At 41.7% G+C, this 15532-nt stretch overlaps 1 protein-coding gene across 1 annotated transcript; it reads left to right on the top strand.

Moving 5' to 3' along the window:
* Positions 1-992: 992 nt before the first annotated feature.
* On the top strand, positions 993-14431 carry LOC108930678 (protein FAM83F-like). The gene is made up of 5 exons (XM_018746049.1): positions 993-1586; positions 11508-11675; positions 12391-12512; positions 12918-13552; positions 13665-14431. Exons 1-5 carry the CDS (start codon positions 1077-1079, stop codon positions 13709-13711), a joined length of 1482 nt encoding a protein of 493 aa, XP_018601565.1. The 5' UTR covers positions 993-1076; the 3' UTR covers positions 13712-14431.
* The last annotated feature ends 1101 nt before the right edge of the window (positions 14432-15532 follow it).

Below are 15532 nucleotides of genomic sequence, written 5' to 3'. Positions count from 1 at the left end.
CTCCTGGGAATTCTAGATGAAATAACTTTTGTAGGAAGGTTATCAGGATTCATCTATCCTGCATTTTATGCACCTGCTTGAGTGATGAACATCAGTGCATCAAGTGGAAAGTAACAATCAAAGTTTACTTAAGAATTACATGTCTGCAGCCATGTCTATTTCTTCTAATGTAATGCACAAATTGTATTTTCGCTTCGATGTATGTCGCTTTGGAGAAAAGTGTCTGCTTAATGAAAAAATGTAAATGTAAATAAGACTTCTAAGCCAGTTTAGAAGTAATAATGGCATTGTTACTGTATGGTAGTAGGATTTCCCAGTTCAGCAAGGTACGTATGGTCCATCATGGTGGTTGATGACTGATCATCATCAGTCAGAAGAATGGGGTGCTTCTGTAATGGCCCGCCGGCCTCCTCAGCTCTTATTGTACAGAAACAATGCTCAACAAGAAGAAATTGTGAATAAAACAAATTAGACAACTTAATACATTTTAAATAGAGGTGGGGAAAAAAAAAAAAAAAAAAAAAAACAGAAACACACCCAACTGGAATGACATTTGTAAGTGATATGCCAGAGTGAACATGTAAATCTTTAGTCTGGATTTATGCTGCTTAAAGGTAAAGCACAGAGGTTCTCTGTTCTGGCTCCCTTGTGGTGGAATGATCTCCCCCTCTCACTCAGAACTGCTGGATTTCTGTTCACATTTATGATATCTGAAGTTCGTGTAAGGTGTAAATGTTCATGCACCATCATAACTTTGTTTGGATCATGCCCGGATAAACGTTTTACACGGTTACTCCTGCAGCACTGTACGTAAAAGCGTCTGCTAAATCCCCCCCCCTCCCCACAAAAAATATAACAACAACAACAACAACAACAACAACAACAATAATAATAAGAAGAAGAAGAAATAGGAGAAGTTGTCTATGGGACTCGGCCCATGCGGGTCCCTCCAGCACTCCTCGACGACGCCTCCAGCTGAAGCTCCACCCCACATGACTCACCTGTCCTACCTGCCTGGGACGCCGCTGGGACTCCGGGTCTAAGAAGAGTCCATTCCGCCTCCTACAGCAGCAGCCATGGCCGAGTCGCAGCTCCTGTGCATGGACGACAGTCCGGCCGTGTTCGAGAAGGTCCCCGAGAGCAAAGCGAGATTCTACTACAGCGAGCCGCAGCGCCTGGCGCTCGAGAAGCTCCTCGCGCAGGATGAAAGAGCCTACAGAGCCGCTCTCGAGGGCGAGCACGCGCAGGAGTTCCTCTCCGTGGGGGAGATCGGCTGGATCCGAAACACCTTCCGCCCGTACGACTTCGGCAAGGAGCCCAAGAAGAAGGACAAGAAGGACAAGGAGCGCAAGAAGGAGGACAAGAAGAAGGAAGCCGCGTCGCAGTCGGAAGCGAACTCGGGGCCCCGCTCCACGTACTGGCCCCAGATGTCGGACACCGAGGTGCCCACGCTGGACCTGGGCTGGGCGGAGGGCGCGCGCTACAAAGGCGCCACGCGCGTCATGGTGTACACGCACCCACCCAAGGAGAGTGAGCCGGTCCTCATCAGGGAGGCAGCGCGCAAGCTGATCCAGGAGTCCCGCAAAGTAGGTGTTGTGCCGCGGCCGTGGTCATCACCTCGCAATCGTCACACACAGTCATATAACCACAAACACGTGCAGAAACTGGGTGCGCCTCATGATCGCGTGCTTCTGCTGCTTCTTGACAGTGACAGTGGGCCACGTGTGTGGTCGCATGGGTTGGATCCAGATGTTCTAACTGCGTTGGTCGATGCAATCAACTGGAATATTGGTAGTGGATCTATCAATACTGGAATACTGTTGGACAGGCACCTATAACAGGCTTCAGTGTTTTTTTTTTTTTAAAGCTAATATTTAATTAACAACAGAACTGGTTTACAACAACAAGGAGAGCGATCAGAGGCAGCAGATGGTTAGAGTAGTGATTAGAGCGCTATCTTGTGCTGGAATGAACTGGGTTGGAATCCCACCTCCTGCTGGCACCCTTGAACAAAGAACGCACTTTGAATTGAGATATTAAAAATGATCCAGCTTTGTAAACTGGTCAATCATTGTGACTTGTTGTGGGAAAAGATTCCATATAAGTATATATTAAAAAAGCAGTGAAAGAATATAATATTTTATGTCTATGTCATGTTTATGTAAAAAAGTCCTTTCTCCTGTAGCTTATTGCTGCATGCAGGTACTGCTAGTCCTCAGCAGATGTAGAAAGATATAGAAAGTAATTTTCTGTTTCCATATAATTACATCATTCTGACCTTTGCCCTCCTTGGCCGAACTGCATGTTAAAGGAAAGCTGACTAAGAGAAGAGTTTCCCTCCACATAAACACTGAGTAAACCCCGAGCAGAGAACAACTGTTTGTCACTGGGATTCCTTCATTCAAGGAAGTTTGCAGCCTGTGATTTTACTTGATTTTCCGGTTATAGGAGTGGAACCCATTGCAGCTGAAAAGGAGCTAGGAGTGCTCCCTGATAATACTGAACTCACAGACATGATAAAAACATGATAAACCCAATACTCAGGTCAGTTACAAGTATGACAAAAGAAGCACGTGAAAGTCACCACGCTTGCTTTAAAGACACCTGCGTTCTTTGGTTAATAGAATGTTCTATTTTATTTTGCACAAATAATTCTTATAAGTTTGAATAATTAAGTAAAATCAGTGTGAATTCCATCAACATTTATGTCCTTGCTAGAGATTTTAAAAACAGATACAACCTTTATTCAGCCACTATTCTGGCATTGTATTTGCTTCTTTGTGTTTCTTATAATATTTAAAAAAAAAAAATATTAAATAAATATTTAAAATAATATTTAAAAAAAAAAATTGGTGGGAGGGTATCGGGATTTCTTTATCCTGTGTTTTATGCACCTACTCGATCGATGAACCTCTTTGCAGCAAGTGGTAGGTAATGAACTAGGTTTGCTTGAGACTTTAATGTCTGCAGCTATGTCTCCTTCTCTTAATGTAATGCATAAATTGTACTTTTTCTGAGATGTACGTCGCTTTGGGCAAAAGCGTCTGCTAAATGAATAAATGTAAAAAATGAAGTCCATCAACCTCTTCGCTCCACCTGTACGTTCAGGTCCAAAGTTGTCACAAACTGATTCATCAAATGGTTGAACTTATAAACAAGACACAAAACATACCTGCTGCATACTATAACCTCATTTTTTTCGGTCAGGGGGTTTGAATTTTTTTTTTTAAAATGTATTTTTAGTCGTCTCAGTCCCTACATGGGAACTATGCACTGTTCCTGTAAGAAATGTCTGTATGTGTGGAATGTTGCCGGAGAGCAGTGCAGCAGATCTCACTGAAAATATTTGTGGCACATTTCTGTCTACACCGATCAGCCACAACATTAAAACCACTGACAGGTGAAGTGAATAATTATTTCATTACAATAGCAACAGTCAAGGGGTGGGGTAAAGCAGGCAGTAAGTGAACAGTCAGTTCTTGAATTTGATGTGTTGGAAATAGGGAAAAATGGGCAAGCGTAAGGATCTGAGCGACTTTGAAAAGGGCCAGATTGTGATGGTTAGACGACTGGGTCAGAGCATCTCCAGAATGGCAGGTCTTGTGAGGTGTTCCCGGTATGCAGTTGTTAGTACCTACCAAAAGTAATCCAAGGAAAAACAACTGGTGAACCGGCGACAGGGTCACGGACACCCAAGGCTCATTGATGCGCGTGGGGAGTGAAGGCTAGCCTGTCTGGTCCGATCCCACAGAAGAGCTACTGTAGCACAAATTGATGAAAACCTTAATGTTGGTCATGATGGAAAGGAGTCAGAACACACGGTCCATCGCAGCTTGCTGCGTATGGGACTGCGTAGCCGCAGGCCGGTCAGAGTGCCCATGCTGACCCCTGTCCACGCTGAAAGCACCTACAATGGGCACATGAGCGTCAGAACTGGACCATGGAGTAGTGGAAGAAGGTGGCCGAGTCTGATGAATCATGTTTTCTTTTAGATCATGTGGACTGCTGGGTATGTGTGCGTTGTTTACGTGGGGAAGAGATGGCAGCAGAATGCACTATGGGAAGAAGGCAAGCTGGCAGCGGCAGTGTGGTGCTCTGGGCAATGTTCTGCTGGGAAACCTTGGGTCCTGGCATTAATGTGAATGTTATTTTGACATGTACTACTTACCTAAAGATTGTTGCAAACCACGTACACCCCTTCACGGCAACAGTATTCCCTGATGGTAGTGGCCTCTTTCAGCAGGATAATGCACCCTGTCACACTGCAGAAATTGTTAAAACGTTCAGTGTGTTGACTTGGCCTCCAAATTCCCCAGATCTCAATCCGATTGAGCATTTGTGGGATGTGCTGGAAAAACAAGTCCGATCCATGGAGGCCCCACCTCGCAACTTACAGGACTTAAAGGATCTGCTGCTGAAGTCTTGGTGCCAGATACCACAGGACCCCTTCAGAGGTCTTGTGGAGCCCATGCCTCGACAGGTTAATGTTGTAGTCTGATCGGTGTATAATACCACCTATTAACTGTGGAGATACACCAGCCCAATTTGTCTGTCGCCTCAGTTGTATCTTACAGAGACAGTTCCATTATGCTCTATTATGTCCTTTTCACTGACCTAATATTAGCAATAAGAAGATTAACAGTAATTATTATATACCTAATCTTTTTGATGATCATGTTTCATATATTTACTTATTAAATAGACCCAGTATGAATCACATACATCCCAGACAAGCAGCTGTGTATATATGTGTTTAAAAAATTTAAAAACCACCAACAACTCAGTTAGAGTGATGACCCCCCATGCTAGGAGCTGGTGGGATTTTTAGTTCTGCCTGTCCTTTAATCACCTATTCTGGAACACACCAGTGGCCTTCTACCCATGTAACATGTAAAGATTATCCCAAACATTAAAAGTATGTGATACTATGTCTGGGTTGTTTCCCATTCCAGGGACACCACAAGGTGTGATAAAGCAGTTTGTGGGAATATCTAAGACTTGCTCTTGAGCCAAATGATTTTTTACTGGAACAATTCACTGTGATTACCTAGACCAGTGGTATCATAGCAGAACAAGAGATTTGAACCCAGGTCCTTTGGTTGAAAGGCAGTAGCAATAACCACTTCACTCCTTGCTGATCCCTCTATTGCTGTTATGTTTTCCTGAAAAATTTGTTCTGTTTGTTTAAAAGAGCAGAAGAACAAATGTAATTAGTCTCTCATTACTCATCACTGTCAGAGCTGTCACACACAACATTTATTTGTAATTTCCCAGCAATGACTGTGAAGTGCCAGGAACAGATAGGTCAGCTTTACCAATGAGCAAATACCAGGTATTCAGTTTTGTGATCTTGGTATCAGGAAAAAAAGAGAAAATCAATGCAATCAAAAATATAGCATTTACAAAAGAAAATATTAAATTATTACCCAACTGCAGAACATTTAGTCATAGCATTATTAATCAACATTGTCCTTGGTAACAGACTTGAGATGAGGTGTCTCTCCCAAACAGTCTGTGCTTGTTTTTGTACAGGAGGTGTGTAACCCAGGAGTGCTGTGTCCTCTTTTCCACACAGATGCATTAGTCACTCACTGTGTTGTCACTGCTGGCAACTTTTTAGTGAAATAGGGAGTGTCCCATATTGTTCATATCCTCTTCCACATTTTGTCATGTTCAGTGTAAATCTATTGCTTATAATTATTTTTAACATACCCTTTAGAATGGTCACACAATAATCTACAGGTACTGGCTTTGAATCCTGCTCCTGTTGTAGTACCCTTGACTAAAGTACTATGGTATGATGGCTATATTAAAGTGTGCAGCTTGTTGTTGTACATTTATTCATTTACCTGATGTTTTTTCTCAAGCTGCTAACACGGTTAGGCTACTTACAAATATTTGTCCATTTATACAGCTGGGTAATTCTTACTGGTGCAATTTTAGGATAAGTACCTTGCTCCAGGGCACTACAGCTGGAGGTGGGAACTGAATCTGAAACCTTTGGGTCCAAAAGCAGCAGCTCTAACTGCAACACTACCAGCTGTTGTACAAATCTGTGCAGAATACTCTAAGTTCAAAGACAGGCTTTGCCTGTTTTGTTTACACACAACAATACTCTACATCTTTGTACACTGATGGAAACAAACTTTTTACAAAAGGCTGAGGTATCTTTCTTGGGAAGTTATTGAGATTTCAGTATCAAATATGGGGAAAGGGTAGAGGGATTTGGTGACTGTACCCCTCAGTAGAGTACTTAATTTGAATTGTTACACTTACTTTGTAGCTGAAGGAAAATATCCACTTTTTACAACATCAGTATGTGTAAAATTCTCAACTGTGTTGTCTAGTGAAAGGACATTAATCCTTGTTTTTAAAAAATCTAAAAATCAGAAAATCCCTCAGAAACACACACACTGTCTGAAACCGCTTGTCCCGAGCAGGGTTGTGGCGAAGCGGAGCCTAACCTGGCAACACAGGGCGTAAGGCTAGAGAGGGAGGAGCATACCCAGGATGGGATGCCAGTCTGTCGCAAGGCACCCTAAGCAGGACTTGAACCCCAGACCCACCAGAGAGCAGGACCTGGCCAAACCCGCTGCACCACTATGCTGCCCTCCACTCGGAAACAATTAAATAATAATAATAATAATGGCAGTCACATCAAAACAGGAAATATTGACATGAAGTATGGAATATTTCAAGGTTAATCCCTTATTGTTCTGTTTACCACTTTTACCACTCACAAAGGTATAAGATATGAAACTGACAAGATAAACAGTCACTTACCTCTTTTGCATGGGTGACTTGAAACTGTTTGCAGAGAGTGAAGGTCAGCTAGAACAAGCCCTGGCTACAGTCAAAGTGTTCAGTGATGACATTCAGTGACGAGAAATGGAATTTTGCCTTGACAGATGTGTCAAAGCAGCAGTAAAACATGGGAAGCTAGTCAACAGCCAAAACATTCATCTGAATGACAAGACTGATGTCCAAAACATCAATACTGAACAGACATACAAATATCTCAGCATGAAAGAAAGTGATGGGATACAGCATACCCTGTCTAAAGGCAAGATTAAGAAAGAGTTCAGTCATTGAGTGAGGCATATACCCAAGACAGCGCTATGTTCAAAAAATGACAACCACTGTGAAGAGCCTTGCAATACCAGTATTAGCTAGTATCTTTGGAAGAGGGGACTCGCTAAGGTCTGAGATATAAAAGATGGATTAGAAGACAAGAAAATTTTTGACCAAGGGAGGAATCCATCATCCAAAGAATGGTATTGATATATGCGATGAATACATATATATCAAAAGAAGAAATGGTGGCCATGGATTCATTGAACTGCAGTCTGGTTATAGCAGAGCAACTGTTGAACTTAGCGGGTATATCCAATCAGACAAAGACAAGTTTTCTAGGCTTGTCGGTCACATGATGCAGAAAAAGCTAAGTTCAGACTCCAGAAAGAAGCAAAACGCATTAAAGATCGATCACAAGGAGTTGTTGTGAAGAACATCAAGGTACAATGCATGAACACCTTAGAGAAAAATAAAGTAGACTTGCTGAAGAGCAAACCTTTGCATGGCCAGTTCTTTAGAAATCTTGATAAACTAGCAGTTGACAAGAAGTAACTATGGTGTGGTTATGCAGCTCTGGGCTTCAAGAAGAGACAGGAAGTTTAATCATTGCAGCACAGGACCCAGCACTGAACAGCAGGTACCACCAGAAGTCCATTTTGAAGCACCAAGTGGACAGCAAGTTTAGAATGTGCAGCAAGGAGGAAGAACATATGTCACATTGTTGCAAGTTGCTCTGCTCTAGTCCTATCTGAGTAGATCAATATATACAACAAAGTGACTAGCTATATCTACTGGATAATGTGCCCAAACCAAGGAGTCCAAGTGACTGATAGGTACTATGAACATAAGCCTGAAAAGATGATCAGCATCAGAGATACTACAATCACTTGGGACTTACTGATAGTCACATACTGTGTACAATCACCAAATTGTCCTGACATAGTAGCAAAGAAAGAAAAGACCTGTCTATTGATCCATACAGCTATCCCAGATAATGCAAACATTATGCTAAAAAAGACTGAAAAACTTTGAAAGTGTAACAACCTAGAAAACAGTTGTCAGTAAAATGTGGAATGTCAAGACCAGGGTGGTGCCAGTAGTGGTGGGAACACTAAGAGCACTCAAGAAGGGCTTCTTGAAGATACTCCTAGGCCAGCTAAATGCATCCGCAGTTCAGAAGATTTTACTGATGGGATTCGCACATACCTTGCCTAAAGTGCTTGGATGAATTTCGTTGGTCTGTTTTATGTGGGCATTATTGTCCTGGAAAATAGGAACATCATGACTGAACAGGGTTTGCACAACAGGGGGCACCTAGCCCTGTAAAATGGCTTTGTATTCTTTGCTTATTGCACATTATATGTTAGTTGCCTCATGTTGCTTTGAAAACTCATATCAAAGTGCTTATCATAACACCTCTTTTATGGCCAAAACATACTGCAAACATTAGGAGTATCTCCAACTGAGTGGCACGGTAGCACAGTGAGTAGTGCTGCTGTCTCACAGTGCCTTAGTGGTGTGAGAGGATGTGGGTTTGAGCCCTGCTCAGTCTGTGTGGAGTTTGCATGGGTCTGCTCCAGGTGCTCTGGTTTCCTTCAACAGTCTGAAAACATGTTGTTCGGATTCACTCATTGTGTGTGAGTGACAGAGAGAGTGTGTTCCACTAATGTATGGATGGGTGACCCAGTATAAGTAATGTATCTAGCAGTGTAAGTCACCTCACACTGAATAAGGTGGATAAGGTGTGTGGGCTGTATAGAGTTCATTGGAAGTCTTGCTTTGAAGAAAAGCATCTGCTAAATAAATAAATGTAACTTAGAACTGGCAGTCAACTGACTTTGACTCACCTTTGCAGCTGCCATTGTAACGGTGATTCAGTTACTTCCAAGTTAAAGTTTTCGTGTGGTATTTAGGCTATTTTGTCCATCCAGTGTAGGACACTAGTGTGTTGCTTTGCTTTCACTCTTTTGAACAGTTTGTCCCATATTGGTATTGTGTAGTATTGTCTTTTCATGGGTATTGTACAGTATATGTGCACTATTTTAGGTAGTTAGAGCTGCTGTTTTCTCAGTGATATTGCCTGTATTGTCATCATAAAAACATAGAGGATACATGTGTGCTCTTCTTCTTACATGGTGCTTCCCGTGGAAATTCAAATTTGTGGCCAGCTGACTTTCACTTGCTCGTGATAGCAGCACTTTGCTGTTGAGGTGACAAAATATTTACAGTTCCATTTGTATGAAAAAAAACCCTGCAGTACATCTATTAGTTTCACCTTCTTATAAGTCCAATTTGTTTTTCAGTTGTATCCCATATCTCCCCTAACTCTTCCAGTAAAATGCAGTACGAGTTTTATGAAGCAGGCCTTGTTATCGTAACTCAAATGTCATAAAATGGGTGTAGTTGCTATTCCAGCTTCCTCGAGGCCTATGACCTTGTCGATGATGCATTTTTTTTCCTTTTTACAATGTGTTTTCCCTTGTTTTGCTGCGGTCATGCTGGTAGCTATCATGAAGCATGCTTCTTTTTGGAATGCACAGAGATAGCATTTGCACTTTCTCTTTTGCTTTCCTGAGAAGAATGCCTCCGATGGACCCCACCCCATTCTTCTTTGTGAATCAACCCAACCCGAGCGTGTCAGAGCAGGGAAAGAAGCTGCTGTAACAGCAGGGGGTGGATTTTTTTAATGCAAGACCTGAAATATGAGATTCTAATCTGTGTTAACCTCCACAGACCTTACTCAGAACTTCTTCATGCGGCACCACTTTCTCCTAGACGTGAAGACCTCAGTATGCAGGAGTTTGCGATCGTAATTGGGGAGCCAATTTTATTCATTTAGCAAGCGGTAGAATTAAAAAAAAAAAAAAAAAAAAAAAAAAAAAAAAACTTATTCCAGTTGATTTTTAACTGTAAGGTATATTGGATCAGGTAAGCCCATTGCTCTGGAAACCAAATTTTAGGTATGTTCTTATTGCATTTTCAGTAGTGAACCGCACCTATCATGCAACGCCAATTTAACACACGAGTTTCTGTCATTGCTTCGCTTCACTTCAGTGTATTGTTGGTGAAACATTGTGTTTCTGATGTGTGCCTTCCAAAGGAATATTTTACGCCTATACACAGCCTTTGTTTTTTCTCCATTATCCCTTTTACGCGCATGCACAAACACAACTGGGCTACGCTCTATATGTGATTTATTATCACATTTGTTCTTTCCATTCACATGGCAAATATAAAAGAAATTCTCATCAAAACCTGTCTTTTGGTTACCTAAAGAATCTTTTCACTGGTACTGTCAACTGCAGAAGATTGACAGATTTACTGCATGCATTTACAAAAATATGTTGGAAGAAAAGCATATATACAATATCTGTCAGTAGGGCAAGGAATAATAAACATAGTTCTTCACAATACCCTTTAATGCTCAATTATAGTATTACCTTTATTGACATGCACAAAGGAAAAAATGTTATAGCCGACCTTGACTTGATGCAAGACTCCTTACATTTACTTATTCAGCCAACACTTTTCTCCAAAGCGACTTCCAATAAACTCTATGTAGTGTTATCAGCCCACCCACCTTATTCACCAAGGTGACTTACATTGCTAGATACACTAATTACAATCCATACATCAGTGGAACACACTGTCTTTGTCACTCACACACTCGGGGGGAACCTGAACAGCAAGTCTTTGGACTGTGGGAGGAAACCAGAGCACCTGGAGAAAACTCACACAGACACAGGGAGAACATACAAACTCCACACATACAAACTCCTTATTCCTTTGGTACGCAGCCTATAATAACAACAGCTATTTCCTAACAACTAAATACTGCCCTCTCAAGTCGATTTTGTTTGAAACACAGTGATTTAACAAAGCCGTCCACCTTTAAACTATGAAGGTCTTATTTCTTGAGTTTTAGAATCTCATGTCAGACTAATGTTTGAGTTGCAGAACATTTCTGCAAATAACTTAGCTCAAAGGCAGATTGTAAGTACGGTAATATATGTATTTTCCTTTGTAATTTTACTAGTCCATTTTGACTTAGTGCTTTATATCACTTTCTCTTTTAATCATTGTCCTCTAATGTTAGAAATACAGCCCTTCGTCAGACAGAGGTACTATTTGGTCTAAGGATGGTTTTATTTTCACTATTCATCTAGTAAAGCAGAATGTCCCATAAAATAAGTCCTCTAAACCAGAATTACATTTACTTTAACCATTTTGTTTTAATAATGCAGATCATCCTAAAGATATTACTACACAAAGACATTTAATTTTGGTAATCTCTTATTATTAGTTTGGAGTGTCTGTCCTTACTTGTCCTTCATATGAAGATGATTGTCTGTGTGATAAAGTTAGTTGTAATAATTTCTCTGCATCAAACTCACTGTGATTAATGGTCACATTTACTGTGGGCCTGGTTACAGGTGCTGGCGGTAGTGATGGACCTCCTCACCGACCTCCAGGTCCTGAAAGATTTTCTGGATGCAGCATCTAAGCGTAGCGTTCCTGTCTACATAGTGCTGGATGCCCAGGGTGTGCCCTCCTTCCTAAACATGTGCAAACAGCTGGAGGTCAGCTCCATTCACCTGCGGGTAAGGCAACAGTCCGTGGCCACGAGCCCATATTCACTGTTTACCATGATTGGTTTACTGAAATTCAAGCCTTGGAATAGTGAAGAAGTTACTAGATGTAAATTTAACTCCTGGATTTCTGTTTTAATGGGGGTCGCAGGGTGGTGCAGTGAGTAGCACTGTTGTCTCACAGTGGTGTGAGAGGACGTGGGTTTCATCCTCACTCAGTCGGTAATTGTAAATGAGTATTTATTTTAAAGTGTTAGTTGCTAGGTTTTGCAGTACAGTTTTAAAGTTTTTTTGTCTTAGTACTGAACCATCGGAGGGACATGGGACATGCGGCCGCGCACTGGGCTTGGCTGGGTCCTGCTCTTTGGCAGGTCTGTGGTTTGAGCCTTGCTTGAGGTGCCCTGCAACGGACTGATGTCCCGTCCTGGGTGTGTCCCCTCCCCCTCCAGCCTTATGCCCTGTGTTGCTAGGTTGGGCTCTGGCTTTCCCTGACCCAGCTCGGGACAAGCGGTTTCAGATAGTGTGTGTGTGTGTGTGTGTGTGTGTGTGTGTGTGTGTGTGTGTGAGAGAACTATCAGGGTTCATATAGTCACAGTACTATATGGTGTTCTGTCTCCATTAGCACAGTTGTCTCTTCTTTACTACTATAACCTTGACTGCTGTTGTGTGTGTATTCGTATGAATGTTTTTTTAAGTATGTGTGTGTTTATCAATGCAACTTGTGCAGAACCTTCGAGTGAGAAGCCTGGAGGGCTGGGGTATGGCTCTGACCCAGGGGAAAATCCCTGGCTCCCTGTGCAACAGATACATGCTGGTGGATGGAGAAAAAGTGATGTTTGGGACCTACAGGTCAGCATTGTCCTGGGGTGAATTCTAGTTAGCTTGTCCCCTGAACATATCCCACTTATTACACCATGACTGTTTAAAGTCAACTCTTTAGTGTTTGGTCGAATTTAATGTTCCGTTACATACATAATGTGAATAACATGTTTTTACCAAAGTGTCCATCCATACATGTATCCATTTTTTGTTGTTTTACTGCTGTAGTGAACCTCAGATTCCACTAAGAATAGGTTATAAAGTGTCGAAATGAGTTTAGTCAACATTTAATCACACTTTTATCATGCTGGTATAATAGTCCACATGAGCTTTGTTATAGTACCTGGTACTACCTTACATTTATCATCCTTCTAATATCATGTATAATTGCATAGGGCATTGTCTAACTGTCTTTTTCTATATATGTGTTTTTAGTTTTACGTGGAGTTCTTCACGATTGAACAGGACCATGATGACCGTGATGACGGGTCAGATTGTGGACTTCTATGACCAAGATTTCAGGGAGCTTTACGCAGTCTCAGATGAGGTGGATCTATACAAACAGTTCCAAATTCCAAAGCAGTCTGCAACCCTTGCAGCCAGACCCACTTTGAATTCCAGACCGCCCTCTATTTACTCAACCACGCGCTTTCAGGTGAGCCTGGGAGATCAGGCAAACCCCCGTGTGCCAGCACACAAGTACTACAGCCCAAAGTATGCCCTGATGTTGGAGGGTTTGCAACCGAAGAAGGAAGTATCCAAGAATGAAGAACCAATGGGTGGAGGTGGTGGCAACTTGGTCATGCAGAAGTTTCTTCAGGCCAACCACGAAGAGGCCGAAGAGGTAGAGGAGATTACAGTGATGCCTGACCCCTCCATTGTAGATGAGGACCAGGGCGACACTGCGTCCAAGAAGTCTAAACGGTCTGGTGGCAAGAAAGGCCGCAGTTCCCTAAGAGAGACCTTAAGCAGAAACGTGGGAAAGAATAAAAAGGCTAACATGGTAGATGGGACTGCCCCTGCAACAAAAGGACTAGTTCCAGAGCAACCAGCACAAGAAGACAGACGAGGTAAGAAGTCATTGAAAAGACAATTTGCATGAGGAAATAGTGAAAGCCAAAATTCTCAAAATGAAATGATCTTTGACTATAAGTCAAGCTGTGTTTTTGTTCTTTTCGTTAGGTTCAAAGAATGGAAAGAGGTCAAAGAAGAGCTGCACTGTGTCTTGAGAAAACAAGCAGATGAACTGATGGTCTTTTGTATTCCTTTTGATAGGCATTATAATTGCATTTTACTGTGTCACTCAGGGCTCTGTGTGCCTTTAATTTCTTTAAACACTTCACAAGTACCTGTGAGTATGGCGAGGTTCATTGAGCAGGGGTAAGAGGGTCCTGTGCAAAGTTGGATAAGTTTATTAGCTTATACATGTGTTTAACAAGTTGAAACTAAGGACAGTGGTGGGATTAAACGTAAGAGGTGGTTAATGTAAACAGTAGGACACATTCACGTGAAAAGGGACCCCTAACTGATGTCAAACAATCTGTAGCCTTTTTTTGTTAGGTCACATGAATACTGTGAACTGCACATTGGGAACATTAATTCCTTTACCTAGTGACATCATTCCTGATGTACAGTCAGAGTTTATTTTGACTGTCGGGCTAATGATATTAAGAATTGTCAAATCAGTGGCCAGCTAGCTGAGACATGTTTGTGTGATGAATCTTCTTTAAGCCAAAACCAAAGACTTTAAACAATGATCTAAAATGTTATACATTTCCCTACTAAAAAAAAAAAAAAACCTGCTGGATCATCTTATCTAAATTGAGGTTTGCTCAGCTGTATTTTGACAAACTGAAATCACTTGGGCAATATTTTCAGTAGCTGCTAAGACCTTTATTTTATTTATTTTTATAGAGCGCTCTTCTGACACAGTAACACAGCGCTTTAACACAGGCATACAGCAAGAAAAATTGATACAAACAAGACAGTCAACTAATGGCTACCATAATGAAGAACTTATAGAGCTACAAGTATACCTACTGGCCACTGGGGAAAGGAACAAAAACTCCCAACTGAAGGTTGAGGGAGGAAAAAACCTCTGGCGGTCCACGGGCCAGTGGTTGCCCACCCCTCCTGGGCATTCTTGAAAGTAACAATTTGTAAGCTAGTGTTTAACAAGTAATTATAATGTTGGTAAATGGCATCTTGGATCCCCAGCTCAGCATGGAACATCTCGATCGTCATGGCAGATGGACATCATCCTCTGTCAGCACGGGATTCATCTGTCACCACTGGCCAGCCTCCTCAGGTCTTATGTAGCGAGGTAGTGCTCAACGAGAAGATAGGACAGAGTTAGTAATTTGTTACTTAAGTAAATTTAAAAGGCATTTTTTTGTAAAGGTGATAAAATAAATAACCAAGGCAGGTCGAATTACATTACGAGGTGGAATGCGTGAGTGGACATATAAGTCTTTAGTCGGGATTTGAAAACAGAAACAGACGGGGCATTTCTGACAGTAACTGGTAGACTATTCCACAGTTTAGGTGCTCTATAACTAAGGGTGCAACCTCCTACTGAGGTCTTATTGATCACAGGTACTTTAAGGTAACCTGCATCTAATGAACGGAGATATCGTCCTGGGATATAAAAATTAATGATTTCATAACGGTAAGCCGGGGCAATGCCATGTATTGCCTTATCGGTCAAAAGTAGGATTTTTAATCAACTCTTTAAGAGACTGGGAGCCAATGCAAGGATTTAAGTACCGGTGTTATATGGTCGTACTTCCTAGTTCTAGTAACAATTCTCGCAGCAGCATTTTGTACCAACTGTAGCCTGGATACAGTCTGGTACGGACAACCCGACAATAAAGCATTACAGTAATCCAGCCTGCTGGAAACAAAAGCATGAACCAGTTTCTCAGAATCCCGTCTACAAAGGAATCGCCGCATTTTAGCTATGCTTCTTAATTGAAGGAAGTACAACTTAGTCAAAGCATTTACATGCGATGCAAATAACAGCTTTCCATCCAGCAGGACACCCAAATCCT

The sequence above is a fragment of the Scleropages formosus genome, chromosome 20, assembly GCF_900964775.1.
Source record: "Scleropages formosus chromosome 20, fSclFor1.1, whole genome shotgun sequence".
In the NCBI taxonomy this organism is placed as follows: domain Eukaryota; kingdom Metazoa; phylum Chordata; class Actinopteri; order Osteoglossiformes; family Osteoglossidae; genus Scleropages; species Scleropages formosus.
This window is presented reverse-complemented; position numbering and strand designations above follow the sequence as displayed.